The sequence below is a fragment of the Pituophis catenifer genome, unplaced genomic scaffold (assembly GCF_029215685.1).
Source record: "Pituophis catenifer annectens isolate HBS135680 unplaced genomic scaffold, rPitCat1.0.hap2 SCAF_13, whole genome shotgun sequence".
Taxonomy (NCBI): domain Eukaryota; kingdom Metazoa; phylum Chordata; class Lepidosauria; order Squamata; family Colubridae; genus Pituophis; species Pituophis catenifer.
The window spans coordinates 19,710,256-19,731,516 of record NW_027256893.1 but is presented as its reverse complement, the minus strand read 5'-3'; the positions used below and the strand labels follow the sequence as shown (position 1 = coordinate 19,731,516).

General features: G+C 43.9%; 1 protein-coding gene across 2 annotated transcripts in view; it reads left to right on the top strand.

Moving 5' to 3' along the window:
- ZNF423 (zinc finger protein 423) overlaps positions 1–20,733 on the top strand; it is a 156,784-nt gene extending 136,051 nt beyond the window's left edge. For both annotated transcript variants that reach the window (XM_070952995.1, XM_070952994.1), the window contains one exon: positions 20,024–20,733. In XM_070952995.1, coding sequence (XP_070809096.1) covers positions 20,024–20,053 — 30 coding nt within the window. In that variant the 3' untranslated portion in view covers positions 20,054–20,733. The remainder of the gene's footprint in view (positions 1–20,023) is intronic.
- Positions 20,734–21,261: the final 528 nt, after the last annotated feature.

The window sequence follows — 21,261 nt, the reverse complement described above, 5'->3', positions numbered from 1 at the left end:
TACGGGATGAGCAATACTCAACTGCCTTTGCAATTGTTGCAAAGAAGTAGTTTGTTTCCCTTGCATGGCTATGTGGTGGAGATCTTGTCACACAATTTGCAAATTTCAAAATACTGCTTCTAATTGTAGGTTAAAATTACCACTGGCCCTTCAACTAACCGGAGTTAAAATTTTTAAAAATTGCCACCCGGCTGAAATTAGAAATCTCCAAAGTTTCAGTTTTAAAGGAAAATGGAGTCTTGTATCCAAAGTGACGCAGTGGCTCAATGGATAAGACACTGAGCTTGTTGATTGAAAGGTCGGCAGTTCAGTGGTTCGAATCCCTAGTGCCGCGTAATGGGGGTGAGCTCTCGTGCCTTGTCCCAGCTTCGGCCAAACTAGCAGTTCGAAAGCACATAAAAAATGCAAGTAGAAAAATAGGGACCACCTATGTTGGGAAGATTTCAGAGTTCCATGCACCTTTGTAATTGAGTCATGCCAGCCACATGACCACGGAGACGTCTTTGGACAGCGCTGGCTCTTCGGCTTTGAAATGGAGATGTGCACTGCCCCCTAGAATCGGGAACGACTAGCACATATGTGCAAAGGGAACCTTTACTTTTACCTTTAGCCAAAATAGATAAGAGATGAAATCAAGCAAGACTTGGCATCTCCATTTAAAAAAGATTCACAGAGTGGTGATTGAAAAGATATCTGGAAAGATCATAGGAATCTATTGCTCCTGATCTCAATAGAATATGCCAAATAGAAAATGCTAGCATCCCAAGGTCACACGTTCCCCTTTTGCAAACTCCTGAAAAACAAAGTCAACGGGGAAGCCAGATTCACTTAACAACCGTGTTGCTAACTTAACAACCCGCAGTGATTCGCTTAACAACCGTGGCAAGAAAGGTCGCAAAATGGGGCAAAACCCACTTAACCAACGTCTCCCCTAGCAACAGAAATCTTAGGGTCAATTGCGGTCATAAATCAAGGACAACCTGTAGAGGAGTCAAGAATTGACTTCTGATGTCCTTAAAAGAATTCAAGTGAACTCTTGAACTTTTATTTTATCCTGATGGCTAAAACAAATGTTAATAATTGACTTACAACTGATATAAAAGATACACTGAGAACGATGAGTTTGCTTAAGAATTGCAGCATTTGCTTAAACGACTGCCACCCAAAAAAATTGTAAAATTGAGTCAATCAAATGATGACCCACTTAATAACCAATACAACCTACCACCATAGCTCCGGGCTCATTTATGATCATAATGTCAAGGACCTGCATTTGCTACTAGAGCACGGGAATCAAACTCAAGATCCGGGGGCTGGATCCAGCCTGCAGGGTGCTTAGATCTGGCCTGCGAGGCTGCCCTGGAAACAGCGAAGGACTGGCCCATGATGCCTCTGCCAGAAAAAAGGGAGCTCGGGAAGGCTGCGTTTTCGTTGGCAGAGGGCTGCAGGTGGCCGACGCAAAAATGGAGCTCAGGAGCCCCTTTTTGCTGGCAGAGCACTCGGGCCCCCAAAGGTGTCCCCGATCCAAGTAACATCGATCTGGCCACACACAACCTGGCCCCCCAAAAATCAAACACAACCCTGATGTGTCCCTCAATGAAATCGAGTTTAACACCCTTGTACTGGAGCAACAAAAGTAGGTTGATTGTCCAGACAAGCCATCTATGCTTGACTGTTTTCGTAGGAAGTGTGTCTCATCATTAAATATAATAGGTCTCAGCTGCATTTTGATCACTCAAGCATGCACACAATTCATCACAGCAAATTACGTACGTCTTCATAACTTCTCTTTCTGCTTTCTTGGGCTGGGGCTTTTCGAGAACAGCAACGTAACATGTATGGTGGGAGGTGTTCTCTCTGCGCTCACACACACACATGTACGTTTTTGTTTTGCCGAACAAAGATACATGAATTAAAAAAAAATTGAGAGAGCATTCCGCGCTCTCTTTTCCCGGCGTCTTGCAAAACTAGCTACAGCGATCCCAAGACGCATTCATTATTTATCTGTTTTAGTGAGTTTCTTGTCTGCAGTAAAAGATGGAGATGTTCACTTCAACGTCTCTCTTTGTGCCAGCAGCTCTGATAGAAGTTAAGCACGTTTTATTGTTTTAAGGAAAACCTATAACCGTTTTTTGAAGAGGGGTGCGGGGGTGGGGATTACAAGTCGCATGTTTCTAATGGAAGCTTCGGCCCATTCAACTTGCTAAAATCTATTTGTTCTTTCATAGAATTAAAACTGACTTTGGGGGAAGGGAAGGGTCCGTTCTATTTTTTTTAAGGGGTGTGGTTTTTTTTACTTTTATTTTTGCCTTTTTCTTTCTCCTTTTTTTCTTTTGTGTTTAAAATCTTGAACTCTCCTCTTTTACCGTAAATTTCCCATTGTTTGCACCTACCTTTTTTGGTGAGGAAAAAGAAGAAAAAGAAATCTCCCTCTGCCTCTGCTTAATTTTGCCTCCTTTTCAGCAGAGCTTGATTAGCACAAGGGGAAAAAAAAAATCTGCTCCAGCAATTTACCTCTTTGCAGCAAGCAGCAGAGCCGTGCGCAAAACAGCTGAGAGCAAATCAGCTGAGAGTCGGGAGGCTGATCCAATCAACTTGTGCTACTTAGACTGTGCTGAAGCTGAAAGGAGCTGTTTTTTCTTGCTGTTTGCTTGCAAGGTGGTAACTGCTGCGAGGCACAGGCCAAAGGGTGCGGGCCAGTGGGTGGGCAGGACTACATTCGGTGTATAAGACGCACCTAAATTTTCACCCCCTTTTAGGGGGGAAAAAGGTGCGTCTTATACTCCGAAAAATATGGTGATTTTTTTTTAAACAAACAAGCATTTAATACATCAGTCATTCCTTCCATGTGACATCTCAGTGTTGTCTCCAATCATTCTTCTTTTTGTTATTTCTTCTATCTTCATTCTCATCGAATCAATTACAACAATTCATCACTAACAAAATAGTCTAATTATAGCATTTTTATACATAACTATTAATTTACTTATTTATATTTTCTAACCAATAGTAGAATTGATTCCATATCTTAAAGTATTCTGAATCTTCTCTTTCTTTACTCATCAAAGTCAATCTATTCATTTCTGCACAATCTAAATTTTTTTTAAGTTACTTCTCCTTCCAAAGGAATTTTCTCTGCTTTCCAATGTTGTGCATAAACAATCCTTGCAGCTATTACATGTATAATCAAATAAATATTTTCTTTGCTAGGGAGGGGGAACAGCAATCTTACCTTTGGCTAATTTCAATGGGAAATGATGTTCCCCCAAACACACAATTTTTCAAAAAAAAAAAAAAAGGCAGAAGAAATTCAAGCTAGTGTACAATGACTGCTATGTGAAGAATGATTTCTGTCACCACATAAGCAAAAATGAGCAGTTCCTTTGTTGGTTCTTGCCCTTAGCTTAGAACAGGGATGGCGAACCTTTTCGGGACCGAGTGCCCAAACTGGAACGTGTGTGCATGTTTCTTAGCTGTTTTCAGGCCATTTTCCAGGCCATTTTCCAGCCGTTTTCCGGCTATCTTTTGGCTGTTTTCAGGCTATTTTTCCGGGCCATTTTCCAGCTGTTTTCTGGCTATTTCTGGCTGTTTTCAGGTCATTTTCCGGGCCATTTTCCAGTGGTTTCCAGGCTATTTTTTTGGGGGCTGTTTTCAGGCCATTTTCCAGTCTGGTTTTTGGACTGTTTTTAGGCCATTTTTTGGGCGAAAAACAGCCCAAAAAACGGCCTGGTTTTTGGCCATTTTCAGGCCATTTTCTGGCACTTCCGCGCCCCGCGAAGACCAGTTAGCTGGCGTGCCGGAAACATGCATACCGGAAACCAGAAGAGCAGCTGGCAATGGCGCGCGTGCCCACAGAGAGGGTTTTGCGTGCCACAGGTTCGCCATCACAGGTTTAGAACATTGTTAATCCAGTAATGAATAACTTCTGACTCTGACCAGAGGTCAGGATGAGAAGTCATGAATGGAAGCTTGTAAACAGAGATCCAACCTAGTGGTAAGGAGAAATTTCCTGACCGTAAAAACCCCAAAGATGCTTGTTTCAAGAGGCCACTGGATTTTCGGGTTTTTCTTTGAAGATGTTTCGCTTCTCATCCAAGAAGCTTCTTCAGCTCTGACTGGATGGTGGGGGAATGGAATCCAGTCAGAGCTGAAGAAGCTGAAGAAGCTTCACCCTGACCTGGACGACTGAGAATCTCCATAGACATTTAGCACTGACAGTGAGAACAATGAATCAATTGCCTCCCAGAGTTGTGGGTATGCCATTGCTGGAGGCTTTCCAGAAAAGATTGGACAACCGTTTGACCAGGACAGGAGGTTGGGGTAGTAGAAGACCTTTTAGATCCCTTCCAGCACTTGGATTTTATGTTCCATGTTCATGTCATCTATATAGAGTGGGTGTATAAAAAGTAGACTTAATGTTTTCAAAGTTGAAATATGTTCTCTGCCATTGTCCTGTTCTTTTGTCAAAAAGTTCCCGAGAAGGGCTGCTCCTGGCCATAAATGTTGCATCCCCAGGATCGTATATCTGGATGTCCAAACAACAGAGAGTAAGAGAGTGGCTCTGTTTTTAGACAGAAAAATTTGATTGGCTTTCAGTGAAATTCCATCCTCCAGTTTCAGACAAATCAAACTTTTGCTATGTATGGCCTTTGAGCCAGAAAGCACGACAATCAAGTAGACCTGTAATTATTGATAGTTGTCCATATCTCTTTGGGAAACCTGCCCCTTCCATTTAACAACTTATTCCTATTATCCTTTTTGCACAAATTGTGGCATTTTGCAGACACACACACACACACCCCGGCCATGTGCTCCTGCCCACCAGTGGTAGTTTGAATCTTCCCTGCCATATAAAGCGTTCCCTTTCCTTTGTGAAATGTTCCCCGTGCTTAAAGCTGCCTTTTACAAAGAGGATTTGTCATTAAAAGAGCCTCCTTCCAGAAGGCAGAGGGAAAAGGTGGAAATCAGTCGGATTGGCCCAAATCTGAACTGGTTTTGTCTCTTGTCATTCAGATGTGAGACAGGCAAAAGATTGCCTCCCAGGTTGCTCTTTGGGAGGCTATCAAGGCAGAGAAACCAGGCTCTGATTTTTCACAATGTTCGGTTCTCAAAGCGAGGCTGCAGCCATGGTGCATTGGCGTTGGTTCTCTCTACAACGGATGTGATTAAAGGAAGCCCACGCTGGCCTTTGAAATCAGCCTTCTCTTCCCTTGTTCCGACGGACGTGGCAGCATCTGAAATCTCTGGAGTGCAGAAACCAGAACTCAGAAAGGGTCAGGCAGAACAAAAGTAAAGGGCATCGTTTAAAACTAAAAGAAGCCAAAGGCTTGTTTCAAAATATATGTATTAGAGGGAGAAAGAGGGTACCGATGTCAAGTTAACAGACTGTGCTAACTTTAATATCAATCGGTCGAAAAGATTCACAGAGAACTTTATTATCATTTGATTTAAAGGTCAGGGTCGATCACTTTGTAATAATAGGTATCCCATATAGATAGATAGATAGATAGATAGATAGATAGATAGATAGATAGATAGATGATATATATAGAGAGATAGGATAGATTGGATGGATGAAGAGAGAGAGAGTGATAGGATAGATAGATTATTATTATTTATTATTTTATTATTTATTAAATTTTTATACCGCCCCCTCTCCCGAAGGACTCGGGGCGGTGAACAGCCAAAATTAAAAACACACAATACAAATATTAAAATGCATTAAAACAGAATTAAATTATCTTAGGCTTCTCCAATTTAAAACCCCGTTACCCATAAAATTCACCAATTAAAAATTTTTTAACCCAGCCCGGCTTGCTGAAATAAAAACGTCTTCAGGGCCCGACGGAAGGTCCGGAGATCCGGGATTAGTCGTATCCCTGGGGGCAGCTCATTCCAGAGGGCGGGTGCCCCCACAGAGAAGGCTCTTCCCCGGGGGGTCGCCAGCCGACATTGCCTGACAGACGGCACCCTGAGGAGACCCTCTCTGTGGGAGCGTGTTGGCCGGTGGGAGGTTATCGGAGGCAGAAGGTGGTCTCGTAAATAACTGGGTCCTAAGCCATGGAGCGCTTTGAAGATGAGAACCAACACCTTGAAGCGCACTCGGAAGACCACCGGAAGCCAATGCAGCTCGCGCAGGAGAGGTGTCACGTGGGAGCGCCATGCCGCCCCCATAAGTACCCGCGCGGCCGCATTCTGCACCAGTTGGAGCCTCCGAGTGCTCCTCAAGGGGAGCCCCATGTAGAGAGCATTACAGTAGTCAAGGCGGGAAGTAACGAGGGCATGAGTGACCGTGCATAGGGAGTCCCGATCCAGAAAGGGGCGCAACTGGCGTATCAGGCGGACCTGATAGAAAGCCCCCCTGGCCACGGCCGTCAAATGCTCTTCTAAGGACAGCTGTGCGTCCAGGAGGACACCCAAGTTACGCACCCTCTCCGTGGGGGCCAATGTCTCGCCCCCAATAGTCAGCGATGGCACCAGCTGACTATATCGGGACGCCGGCAGCCACAGCCACTCAGTCTTGGAGGGATTGAGTCGGAGCCTGTTCCGCCCCATCCAGACCCGCACCGCCTCCAGGCACCGGGACATCACTTCAAGGGCATCGTTGGGGTGGTCTGGGGTGGAGATGTACAGCTGGGTGTCATCAGCGTACAGATGGCACTGCACCCCAAAACCACGGATGATCTCGCCCAGCAGCTTCACATAAATGTTGAACAGGAGAGGCGAGAGGACCGACCCTTGTGGCACCCCACAAACCAAGTGCCTTGAGGTCGACCTCTGCCCCCCAGCCAACACAGACTGCGACCTGTCGGAGAGATAGGAGGAGAACCACCGTAAAACAGTGCCTCCCACTCCCAACCCCTCCAACCGGCGCAGCATGATACCATGGTCGATGGTATCAAAAGCCGCTGAGAGGTCTAATAGGACCAGAACAGAGGAGCAACCTCTGTCCCGAGCCCTCCAGAGATCATCAACCAACGCGACCAATGCCGTTTCCGTGCTGTACCCGGGCCTGAAGCCGGACTGGAACGGATCTAGATAGACGGTTTCCTCCAGGTACTGGGGGAGCTGTCGCGCAACCACACTCTCAACAACCTTCGCCAGAAAGCGAAGGTTGGAAACTGGACGATAGTTTGCTAAAACAGCTGGGTCCAGAGAGGGCTTCCTGAGGAGGGGCCTCACCACCGCCTCTTTCAAGGCGGGAGGCAAGAACCCCTCACTCAAGGAAGCGTTTATAATCCTCTGGAGCCAGCCTCGTGTAACCTCCCGGGTAGCCAGCACCAACCAGGAGGGACACGGGTCCAATAAACATGTGGTTGCGTTCAACCTCCCCAGCATCCTGTCCACGTCCTCGGGAGTCACAGGGTCAAACTCATCCCAGATAACCGTCTCAAGACAGACCTCGGACAACCCGCCCGTACCTACCCAGTCGGAGTCCAAGCCTTCCCGAATCTGAGCGACTTTATCGTGCAGATAATGCGCAAAATCCTCAGCACGACCTTGCAAGGGGTCTTCCCGCGCTCCCAGATGGAGAAGGGAGCGAGTCACCCTAAACAAGGCAGCTGGGCGATTTTCTGCCGACGCGATGAGAGCGGAAAAGTAATTACACTTCGCCGCCTTTATCGCCACTAAGTAGGTCTTGATATAAGACCTCACTAGTGTACGGTCAGATTCGGAGCGACTGGCCCTCCAACTACTCTCTAGGTGTCTTTTCCGGCGTTTCATCCCCCTCAGCTCCTCGGAGAACCAAGGAGCTGGGCAGATTCGGCGCCGGGTCAGAGGCCGCAAAGGCACGACCCGATCTAAAGCACCAGCGGCCGCCCTATCCCAGGCGGCCACCAGGTCCTCAGTCGAGTCGCGTGCCAGAGTCTCAGGAAATGGCCCAAGCTCCATTCGGAACCTATCAGGATCCATCAGGCGCCTGGGGCGGAACCACCTAATTGGTTCCGCCTCCCTGCGGTGGGGCATAGCGGTCAGGAAGTCAAGTCTAAGGAGAGAATGGTCTGACCATGACAAGGGTTCAATAACTATATCCCCTGTATCTAAGCCATTCAACCACTGACCAGAGACGAAAACCAAGTCCAGCGTGTTTCCTCCTATGTGAGTGGGGCCCTGAATTAACTGGGTCAGGTCCATGGCCGTCATGGAAGCCATGAACTCCCGAGCCGCCTCAGATGCTTCACCGATGGACGGCAGGTTGAAATCCCCCATGACTAAAAGCCTGGGGGTATCAACCACCACCCCGGCTATAACATTGAGGAGCTCGGGCAGGGCCGCTGCCACGCAGCAAGGAGCCAGGTACGTAACCAGCAGGCCCATCTGCCTCCCATGGCCCCACTTCACAAGGAGAGACTCACAACCGGCTATCTGAAGTACAGTGGCCTCCCTAGGATCAAGACCTTCCTTTACAATAACCGCCACCCCCCCCCACCCCTACCCTGGGCCCTTGGCTGATGGAATGCGCGGAAACCCGGTGGGCACATTTCTACGAGGGGGACCCCCCCCCTCCAGGATTGGATGGATGGATGGATGGATGACATGATATAGATGAAGAGAGAGAGAAGAGAGATAGAGAGAAGAGAGATAGAGATAGGATAGATTGGATGGATGGATGGATGGATAGATAGATAGATAGATAGATAGATAGATAGATAGATAGATAGATAGATAGATAGATAGAAAGAAAGAAAGAAAGAAAGAAAGAAAGAAAGAAAGAAAGAAAGAAAGAAAGAAAGAAAGAAAGAAAGAAAGCCAAAGTAGTCATGGGGGGATTTGCCCCAAATCTGAAATTGCAATCTATTGGGGAGAGTTGAATGAATTTCTCTGCCTATTATTTTCCATCCAAAAATCTCCTGTACCATCATCCCCAGAGTTTCTCTGGGGATGATAGGCAGCTCATTTTGGTTCTCTTTAAAATGAGAAGTTGCATGGAGTCATCATCATTGGGAGCATTAGGAGGGAAGCAACCTAGAACTAAGGAGAAATTTCCCGAAAGTGAGAACAATTAACCAGTGGAACAACTCGCCTCCAGAAATCGTGGGGGCTCCTCCAACACTGGAGGTTTTCAAGAAGAGATTGGAGAATGATTTGTCTGAAATGGTATAGGGTTTCCTGCTTGAGCAGGGGTTGGACTAGAAGACCTCCAAGGTCCCTTCCAATTCAGTTATTCCAAATGAACCATGGTTAGCGTGGATCAACTTTCACGAGACACTGGAAAATGTGATCACGGCCTGTTTGTCACGCTGGAATGGTTTATCCGAATCCACCATATCCCACCCACAATAAACCACCTATAAAGGTTAAATAGTGGGAAACGCTTGTGAATCACCTTTGGAGAGTTTTGCACGCCCTAGGTACTCATCACACACCTGCCCTAGTGCAGTGCAGCAGAGCTAGGCTGCTCAGCTGCCATTATAATGAAGTCACGGTAGCCTTGCAAGCCAAAACTGCTGGATCGAATTCAAGGGACAGATGGAAGGAGAAGCTGCAGAATTCAAATTAATTAACCAATGTGACACCGTATCTCGTGGCTTAAATAAGGATTAGGGGTGCTTTGATGCAAAAAAAAGTCGTTTCCCGCATTTGGTGTTAGAGATATTTTTTTAGCATTCTTTCCGCGTTGCGTTGAGACACGCAGACTATCGATACGATGTTTTTGTGGGATTTGGGTTTTTTTTACTATTTCAGCTACATAGGTATGCTTGTCTGCCCTCCTGTGCTGGTTCACCTGGTTTGTTCTTCCTTGTCTTTCCGTGCAGATATTGCTCTGTCGAGGATCACCGTAAATCCACATTGGGCACGATTGAAAATATAAATCTTATGAAAAGGAGCTAGCTGTTTAGCCTTTTTACAGCGCTTAAGTGGCCTTTTGATTTGCCCCTGGAGAAATTGTAAGGATAAATCTTACTTTTTCCAGGTCTTTAGTAGAACTCCGAGAACATGCTTCCCTTAGGTGCACTTGTGTGGCTGTATTGTAGAATTGTTTTATTTATTAAATTTATATGCTACTTTATATATAAGAAAACCAATTCCTTGTGTGTCCAATCACACCAAAGAAAACTATTCTGTTCCATTCCATTCCATTCCATTCATTATCATGGTTCTATTCTATTCTATTCTATTCTATTCTATTCTATTCTATTCTATTCTATTCTATTCTATTCTAAATTCTATTCTATTCCATTCCATTCCATTCCATTCCATTCCATTCCATTCAGAATTCTATTCTATTCTATTCTATTCTATTCTATTCTATTCTATTCTATTCTATTCTATTCTATTCTATTCTATTCTATTCTATTCTAAATTCTATTTATTTATTGTTCTGTTCTGTTCTGGAATGGAATGGAATGGAATGGAATGGAATGGAATGGAATGGAATGGAATGGAATGGAAGTAGAATACTATTTCTATTCCATTCCATTCCATTCTTAGTCTTATTCTTCCATTCCATTTAACTCCTTTCTCATTTATTTAACCTGATGTAGTTCGAACTCGCTTTTCTTTATATCGTACAATCAGAGCCACTTTAGATAGTGAGATATGCAGCATATAAATTTAATAAGCAATAAATAAATAAAATAATGTGCTCTTCACAGGTGCACGCAGATTGCGATAAATAAAGTCAGCCAAGAAGCAAACATGCTTAAACCGAATGGAATTTTTTTTTAATCATTATCGTAATTGTTTGCTGTTGGAAGTAAGGGCTACGGGATCTTTCTCCTCACTAAGGTCAGAACCTTAGCAGCTTAGCATGGTGGCGATTAACCTAATTTTGGCACTGAACTCATTTAGGGTGTATATTTAGGTTTCCTTCTATTTCATGCCTCAAAATTGTAGGAAATTGCGGTTTTTGTAGTACGGTAACAAGAATTGGCAAAAATGGGTCTGGGGCATGGATCAGGCACCCAAGTTAAGCTATTGAGATAGGTTACACACCTACACACACAGTAGGTGTGAGACACACCTACACAGAGAGACAGACCCCAAATGCTGGACTAGTTTGAGCAACTAAATAAATTGCTCAAACTAGTCCAGCATTTGGGGTCTGTCTTTCTGTGTGTAGGTTTGTGTGTTTGTGTGTGTGGCACACCTGGACAAATCTGGCAAGATTTCAGAAGTGGTTTGCCATTGCCTCCTTCCCAGGGCTGAGAGAGAATGACTGGCCCAAGAATGACTTGGTCTCTTAAGATGGGACTAGGGAAAAGAAAAGACATGTAATTTTTAGATGAGATCCTAGGAAGATGTAATGAATCCACATTCCAAAGAGCAACTTCCTTTACAGAACAGCTGATCTTAGGAAAATATCTTTCTGAAGAAAAGCAAATAGCTCATGCAATCAACTTTCTGTTAATCTTTTAAGTTTTAAGGCTGCCAGAATCCTAAACTACCACCATTGATGTTCCTTAGTACCCTAAGGGAGGGGAAGGACCATTGGACTTGTCCCAAAGGTGCTTCTTTAAAAGGCAACTGGACTATGTTTTCCCCTTGAGGAATACATTTCACTTCTCATCCAAGAAGCGTCTTCAGTTCTGACTGCATGGTGGAGGGTGAAAGGGTAGAAGGATTCTCAGGAAGAGTGCTAACAACCAGAGGACTGCAAGGAATATCAATCCTTCCATTCTCCACCATTCAGTCAGAACTGAAGAAGCTTCTCGGATGAGAAGTGAATCATTTTCAAGGAAAAACAAAGTCCACCTGCCCTTTGAAGAAGCACCTTTGGGACAATCATGACCTGGATGACTGAGAATCTTCCTAGACCTTTGGACATGCTTTGTATATCTCGTCTATTACGAACCCAATGAACTTATTCCTGGCATTGTACTGGACATTGATTCTAGGTTAGAATCAAGTTTCAACCTCAACAGTAAACCTTCCACTTCCAAGCATATCACTAGCAACTGAAGATTAGTTTATGTTGAGATAAGGGTAAAGTTAAAGGTTCCCCTCACACATATGTGCTAGTCATTCCCGACTCTAGGGGGTGGTGCTCATCTCCGTTTCAAAGCCAAAGAGCCAGCGCTGTCCGAAGATGTCTCTGTGGTCATGTGGCCGGCATGACTAAACACCAAAGGAGCACGGAGCACTGTTACCTTCCCACCAAAGGTGGTCCCTATTTTTCTACTTGCATTTTTTACGTGCTTTTGAACTGCTAGGTTGGCAGAAGCTGGGACAAGTAACGGCAGCTCACCCACTACTGCAAGGTAGTCTACACCTTTGTATGGCCCGAAGTTCTTCCCTGTTTAGCATTTTAAGATGAACCAAGGTCAGCAAGGAGTTGCCTATCTATCAACTTCCACATCATAACTCAATACGTTGTATGTTGAGATAGCTGCATGTTATTCCAAGTTATTCAACAGAGCTTGCCAGTGTGTCCGAGATCGGGGGGCCAGCCAGTTCTTCTGGGCATGAAATCCTTCTTTAGAACTTTAGCCCAAGTTCATGGAAGGTGACACACAAAGAACAAGCCTCTGGACTGTCAAAACAGAGATCAAAAGGCCAACTCTTGTCAAAAGTGTGCTGAGATTTTCCATCTCTCTCTCTCTCTCTCTCCCTCCCTCCCTCCCTCCCTCCCTCCCTCCCTCCCTCCCTCCCTCCCTCCCTCCCTCCCTCTCTCTCTCTCTCTCTCTCTCTCTCTCTCTCTCTCTCTCTTTGTCTCTGTCTCTTTCTCTCTCTCTTATTCTTCATACACCACAAACAAAATCTTGTTTACCCAGTCAGATAGAAATTGTGTCTGGAGGCCATCATATGTCAAAGATGCTCAAACATCTCCCGTAATATGTTCCTGACAATGATAATTAAATGTGGGTTCATTTCCTTCTTTTTTGCATTTTAGTGGATAGCTAGGAAAGGCCAGGTTGCCAACCTCAAATCTATTTTTGACTTTCGGCACTCTGTATCATACAGGGAGATGATACAGGGTGCTGAATCAAAGGTTGATAATTCATACTTTTGGGGGGGGGATTCTCAAGAGCATGTTCTCCTTCGAGACAGGGTATTATTTGTTGCCTTGTTTCAGTGGCTACTTCAATCCATCACAGTATGTTTACATAGATTGTCTCTGTTACAGGAGATTTTTTTGCTTATCTCTTAATAATATATTCTCTGCTGCTGCTGTTCTTGTTTCTTCTTCTTTTTTTTTAATTTTTAAAGTGTTGTGCTCAGGAAACCGAGGGATTTCCTTTATTTTTCTTCACAAAAGCATCAGTTTCTTTTTAAAGAGAATATGTAGTCCATACAGTATGACTCTTAATGATGTCTCTGAGATATTGTCAGTTCCAGCTATGATCTCGGATTATTGCTTGCTAGTTTTGGGATTTCCAGACATGGAAAGAAAAGTGAGCAATCACCCTCAGATTTAAAACTTGTCAACCCAGTAAGTAACCCGTTCAAGATATACAGGTGGTGAGGTGCACCGATTGAGCGGTCCTTCCCTACAGTTCGTAAAATGAATGTTAAGAGTTGCTCTGTTGGATTAGGCCAATGACCCATCTAGTCTAGCATGGCTCAAACATGGCAGCAGGGAAATACATTCCTTGCACTGTTACTCCCTGGCAACTAATATTTAATGTACATGCTTTGTATGCTGCCTTTGATTCTGTAGTAGCAGAATGTCATTGAAACTAGAAGGCCAACCGTATCCCATTTCTTCACAAATCCCAGTATTTAGTTATTACTAGGTTAGCAGGCTCCAACTTCAAGTCCTCCTAAATAGATAAATCCTCAAGAGTGCTAACAACCAGATGACTGCAAAGAAATACGATCCTTCCATCCCTCCCTCCCCATCATCCTGTTAGAACTGATGAAGCTTCTTGGGTGAGAAGCAAAACAACTATTACTACTACTACTACTATTACTACTACTACTACTACTACTTCCTCTTCCTCCTCCACTTCCCCTTCCCCTTCCCCTTCTTCTCCTTCTCCTTCTTCTTCTTCTTCCCCCTCTTCCTCTTCCTCCTCCTCCTCCTCTTCCCCTTCCCCTCCTTCTCCCTCTCCTCCTTCGCCTTCTCCCTCTCCTCTTTCTCTTCCATCTTCATCTTCTCCTCCTCCTCCTCCTCTTCACTACCAGCTATTTCTACTACTTGTAGTATTGCTACAATTACTACAATTGACACCAAGAAGGAGAATCAAAGATGGTTTCTGATTGAACTTCTCACCTTTGAGAGATAATCCCTTTTTTTGGGGGGGGGACAATCAACTCCTTTTTTCTTCAAGTTCAGGTTTTTCAACTCCGCAACATAATGGATGGAAAAAGATATAGGCCAAAATGGCATCTACCTTGGGAAACCGAGAGTAGGCAGATAACTAACTGTACTTGCCTGTTACCTAGAATAACTGGATTGGGAATTAAGAGCAGCCTGGGTTACCTGCTATCAGTTTTAATGAAGTGTGGTAACAAAATTGGATTTGGAGTAGTCATTGAAAGCTGTTTATGGCACGCTCTTGAGTGCATTTACCGTTTTTTCGGAATTGCATGCTAGCGAGCGTATGAGTCTTTAAGACTGGCCATCTGTTAACATGAGACCTTTGGATAACTGTCAAACCATTCTAAAAATAAGCATAGAGATACACAGGCTGCCCTAGAGGACAAAGGTGACTCATCTCACTTCTCCCTTGCCCCAAAGTTTGCTTTCATCTGGCTTAGAAAAGAGGACAAAATAGCATAAGGGGCACCGAGATGATTTGGTCCAATGGTTTCTGCCTCCCATTCGGAGGATGGACGAACGCAGCCAGCATCTGTGCAGTCCAGAACCAGTGGTGGGCCAGAACATTTTTAAAGCTTTGAGTTTGTACAATCCGCCTCTACAACTCCAAGGTCTTCTCTACTTACTCCCTTAAAGCCATCTCTTTTTTAAAATTACATTATTAAGTATTATAAAATCCAAAATCCAAAAAGTAGATAAAAGAGCAGTGGAAGGGGAAGGAAAAGGGAGAGAGAGAAGTGAGGAAAGGAAGGGAAAAGAAAAGAAAAAGAAGCATTGACTTCCGACTCTCTCTGTTGCAGTAGAATAAGGCATTAGCAGGGAGAGGGGCTGCTGGGGGTTCGCAGGGGTTAGGAATAACCTCTAGCTAAGATTCTGTGCAGTTCAGAGAACCCCCAAAACTCACTCCTGGCTGGCCCTGTCTTCCCCTCCCCTCCCCTCCCCTCCCCTCCCAGGAGTCCCCATGTGGCCCATTTTGGATGCAGATAAGTGCAGGGCGTGCGCCGAGGCTCAGGGAGGGCGAAAAACGGGCCTACCGGAAGTTCAAGAAGGCTGGAAACAGGCCCGTTTCCGAACCTCTGGAGGGCCTCCGGAGGGCTGAGGGAGGCCATTTTTGCCCTCCCGGAGGCTGAAGGAAAGCCTCTGAACCCCGGGGAGGGCAAAAACACCCCTCCCCCATGCCATGGTGCAGGAGGCCAACTAGGCCACACCCACTATGGCCACGCCCACCCAGCAACCAAGCAGAGAACCTCAAAGCTAAAATTTTTGAATGCTGCATTAGCATTAAATCACAGCATTTTGTTTTTTCCTTAATGAGCCTTATAGAGCCATTTCTATAAAGATCTATCAATCTCATCTGTAAAACCCAAAGTCAAAATTACATTCTTTTCCACATTAAGCACGAAATTCAGAAGCGGTTTCCATGTGGAAACAAAAGTACTTATCAGGGGTGGGCTTCAAAAATTTTAGCAAGGGATTCAATCCCACCTCCCCAGAAAAAAAAGAGTTATTAAATGAAAAATGACAATCATGAATAAGAGAGGGAGGGAGAAGGAAAGCGAGCGAGCGAGAGAGAGAAGATAGATGACAGACAGAGATAGATAGATAGATAGATAGATAGATAGATAGATAGATAGATAGGAGATGAGAGAGAGAGATGATAGAGAATGGATGGATGAATGGATAGAGACAGACAGACAGACGGTGATAGACAGACAGACAGAAAGACAGACACCAGATAGATAGATAGATAGATAGATAGATAGATAGATAGATAGATAGTTTTTAATGATGCTTCAATGATAAGCAATTGTTCTATACTGTATACATGTCAGACTATCTTTCTACAAGCTGATAGCCCAAATGAGAATTTTGTGATCTGCATTCCCAAGCATGTAGACATCACCAGACCAGGGAGGGCTGTTTCAGAAACCCATGATTGTGCACAATTGCAGTCAAGATCCAGTTGAGCCCACCTTAATTCTCCCGCAACGTTGTTAGCGGTAAAACCATTACCTTTAATTTACAAACTCTAGTTTGGTATTTGCATCCTTCATTCCAAAAACATCTATTTTATGGAACTCCCCTCTCTTCCCTAAATGATGGTGTCCCTCGCTAATTCCCGTACCTTCCCATCCCGAAGTGAGCAAAAGGAAACAAGCATCTTTGTGCAAGCTTTGGTCTGAAGCTCTGAGCTTCATAACATGGTCACAGTTTCCAAATTCCACAGCACGATTGTCACCTTGTGGTCACTCCTTGGAAATGCACAGAATTTAGCGCTTCTTGCAGCCAAGTATTTCAATAGGGGCTTTGATTTCCCTGAGTTAAATGTGGTTGCCGGCACCTTTGCTCCTCATACAAAAAGCAACTTTGCATGACTGAAGTTCTCCTAAACTATGGGAGGGAACAAAAGATTTGGGAAGAGTTGAAGACGGTGTATTAAATGGCAAACCAATAGGTCAAAATTACAGTTCATTTAGACTTGGCTCTCACTCATTTTTCCCACTGAGATAATTATAAAAGAAAATCTTGCAGCCTATTATGAAATCTCAGAGGCAATGGGCAAAAAAGTGATCGTGAAATTATTCAAGGCTGGATATTTTCGTTTTCTAGGACAGTGGGGTTCCTACAAAAATCGCCCCCAAATATCTATCTATCTATCTATCTATCTATCTATCTATCTATCTATCTATCTATCTACCTATCATCTACCTATCATCTATCAATCTATCTATCTATCTATCTATCTATCTATCTATCTATCTATCTATCTACTGTATCTACCTATCATCTACCTATCATCCATCCATCCATCCACCCACCCACCCACCCACCTACCTACCTACCTACATACCTACATACCTATCTACCTACCTATCCATCTATCTATCTATCTATCTATCTATCTATCTATCTATCTATCTATCTATCTATCTATCTATCTATCATCTACCTATCATCCATCTATCTACCTATCATCTATCTATCTATCTACCTATCATCTATCTACCTACCTATCATCTATCTATCTACCTATCTATCTATCTATCTATCTACCTATCTACCTATCATCTATCTACCTATCATCTATCTATCTATCTATCTATCTATCTATCTATCTATCTATCATCTACCTATCTATCTATCTATCTATCTATCTACCTATCTACCTATCATCTATCTATCATCTATCTATCATAATCTTCAATACAAAGGAATATGTGTAGCTCAGGGTTATGAAGTTCTTAGTATGTTCTGAGCTTGGTTATTCGCTTGCAGATGTTTCATTAGATAACATCATCAATGCTAATTCCACACTCCCTTGCACTGATGGTGTTACCTAGTTGGGTAATGAAATGTCTGCCAGTAAACAACCAAGCAAGACCAAGAATACCATACTACAGTCTTCAGTCCAGAGAAGGAACAATATCCCCTAGTTTATAAATCATGCTAAAGAAGAAGCAAACTACCCCAAGTCATTGACTTCAAGATATATGGAATTTCAGTTCTTAGTTATGGGATTTGAAGGCCAATATATCTAGAAAGTACCAACTTGGAGGATGCTAAAGGAGAACCTCTACCCTGAAAAAACGCAAAAAGATTAGGAGCTGAAAGGAACTATCTCTGTTGCCATCTGTTCAGCACGAGAGGAATCTTTTTTCGAGAACTCATCTCCACTTCTCTGAGAAATGTTCAGGCCTAAAAGCAACGAAGAGGTGGTAGTGTCAGAGACATTGGCACGAGGGACTATTCGAGTAATGAGGTCTCCTGCACTTTGAGGAGATGGGTTTTTGAGATGACATTCCCTGCTTCTGAGACCTGACTTCCGTTTGCATTAGATTAGAAATGCTACTTCGGCATAACATTAGGTTTTATTTAGTGTCTTGGCAAAGGACAAGACAGGATGTCTGATCTGTAATATTTCCCTTAAGGGAAATTAGGAAAAAAAAAAGAAAAAAAAGGAGGGGGAGCTAATTGTCAAAATGTGCAATAAATGTCATCCATTGACCAAGCCCAGGTAATGCAGCTGCCATTTTTCCAAATGGCCAGTTAACTCTGTTCTCCTACATTGTTTTACTTCTGTTTTGGATGAATTTGAGGGCTCTCCATTGTCAATAGCAACGCGCCTTCTCTTGGTGGCATCTCATTCATCCTTTTGCAACAATTGGATTGACCGACACGAATAGATTTTATAACCCAATCTTGTTGCTCAGGTCCTTTCTGGCAGCTTTCCTTCAAGATCTAAGCCTTAGTAAGACCCTACCTGGAATACTGGATCCAATTTTGGTCACCACATTATAAAAAAAGATGTTGAGACTTTGGAAAGAACGCAGAGAAAAGCAACAAAGATCATTAGGGGCCTGGGGGCTAAAACATTTGAAGAACGGTTGCAGGAATTGGGTATTGGCTACTCTAGTGAAAAGAAGTGGTGACATGATAGCAGTCTTCATATATCTAAGGGGGCTGCCACAAAGAAGAGGGAGTCAATTTATTCTGCAAAACTCTAGACAGCAAGACAAGAAACAATGGATGGAAACTAATCAAAGATGAAGCAACCTAGAACTAAGGATAAATTTTCTAAAAGTGAGAACAATTAACCAGTGGAACAGCTTGACTCCAGAAGTAGTGGGTGCGCCATCACTGGAGGCTTTTAAGAAGAGACTGGACAGCCACTTGTCTCAAATGGTACAGGATCTCCTGCTCGAGCAGGAGGTTGGACTGGAAGGCCTCCAAGATCTCTTCCAACTCCGTTATTCGGTTATCTTCATGCCAAGTGAGAATGAGGAAGAGGGCAAGGAGGAAACGGGTATCCCTAAGTCACCGAAAGAACATGGTTCAATTGTTGCCACTTCCCTTGCAGTGGGTTAGCTTTGGGCTTGGATGTCCTGAAGTCCTACAGATGGTCCATGGCGAAGGGAATATGGTCGCATGGTGTTTTTCTTTTCGTCCTTTTTTCGTGTTGCTTTCTCTCTCCCCCACCCCCAGTGGTGAAATCCATTTTTTTTTTTACTACTGGTTCTGTGGCCGTGGCTTGGTGGGCATGGTGTGGCTTGGTGGACATGGCAGGGGAAGGATACTGCAAATCTCCATTCCCACCCCACTCCAGGGGAAGGATACTGCAAAATCCCCATTCCCTCGCCACTCTTGGCGGAAGGATATTGCAAAATCTCCATTCCCACCCCACTCCAGGGGAAGGATATTGCAAAATCTCCATTCCCACCCCACTCCAGCGGAAGGATATTGCAAAATCTCCATTCCCACCCCACTCCAGCGGAAGGATATTGCAAAATCTCCATTCCCACCCCACTCCAGGGAAAGAATACTGCAAAATCCCCATTTTCTCCCCACTCCTGGGGGAAGGATATTGCAAAATCTCCATTCCCACCCCACTCTGGGGCCAGCCAGAGGTGGTATTTGCTGGTTCTCCGAACGGCTCAAAATTTCCGCTACCGGTTCTCCAGAACCTGTCAGAACCTGCTGGATTTCACCCCTACCCCCGTCCCCCTTGCTTTTTTCCTTAAGTTCATTGCCGGCGTTAACAGTATCTGCCGATACAAAGCAAATATGTCACATTGGCAGCTGTTACTTAGGAGCCTCCCCCCCCCACTTCTCTCGCCTTCCTCCTCCTCCCCATCCCACCTTCAAGCTCCTCTTTATTGCATTTTGTTTCGGGAATAATTGCAAAGCTTTTATGTCGAATTCTGCATAAATGCCACTGAGTAGGAGGGCACGGGCTTGCTTTCTATTATTCTGCCCCTCACACACGTCTCCTTTCTCTCTTCCCCCAAACCCCCCCACCCTTTCTCCATCTCTTTCCAGAACCACACGTTGAGCCAGCATGCTCAGTGAGCGTAGCACGACAGGAGACCTCTCTGCGGAGGACTTGACGGAAACTCAGTGGGGAGGACCATTTGAACATTACATCCAATCAAAGTGTCATTTGCAACCCAGATGTAAAACTCTAATGATTTGGCCATGAGGCGCTGCTATTATAAGCAGCTGGAAATGAATATTAATGGAAGAGATTAAAAGTATTCCATGCGCAGTATTTTTTATTGTCCTGCTTGAGCTAAGTGAACTTTAAACCTTCTGCTTCTGATTGAATTTATAGTTGCTAGATAAAAAAAAAAAAAGGAAAAAAATATCTGCTTTTGATGCGCTTATTCCTTCGTTGCTTCTTGTATTATACGGATAGTTCTAGATTTAGGAGTGATTCCCTCAAACCCACCCCACTCCTTTGTTCTTTATGGATTTTTTTTCCCTTCCAGTTTGGACTTTATTTTCCTTCCCTGTTTAACCGCTTTTTTTTTTTTTCAATTGCAATTTTTAGGTAATTGTGCATTGTGATGTGACGGCTTGGCTATTGTCTGAATATATTATTTTTTACACAATTTCTTTTTGGGTTTTGTTTTTTTTTAACAATTAAAGACTAAATGCTTTGATTGGATTTGCCAGTTCACCGGACAGTGATTAATAAATAAATAAAAATGTAATAATGAATTTCATCAGTTTCAGTGCAACTGGATGATCTGCTTTATAAATGTGACTGAATCTGATTGCATTAACTAATACAGTTCAATAAAGGGAATACATTGGATGAATGTCAAGTCCTTGATTTTTCCCCTCAGTGGGTGCTACGGGTGATGTTTAAGAGCAAAATCATCACATGGGAGAGGTTTGTAAATCTAGAACTCGCCACTAAATTTGAAGCCACAAAAAGTCATCAAAAGGTAAGTTGGGCTTTCTAAAATGTTGTCAACAAAGTTGTTAGGTCTCCCTATGATTGCACGATATTGTGAACTGAGTCTTGGTCTTCTATCATCTCAAGAAGTTGCGTTGGCCAAGTGTTATGTGTAGCAGATTCCAATTCATAAAAATATGTGAAAGTGCTTCCCTGGTTTAGTGGCCTAAAGATAGAGCTCTTGCCTCACAATCAGGAGGCTGTGAGTTCGATCCTAGGTGGAGGCAGATATTTCTCTTTCTGGGCACACTGAGAATGTATCTGCTGCATAAAACTCCACATTGGTGACAGGAAGGGCATCCGGCCAGTAAACACT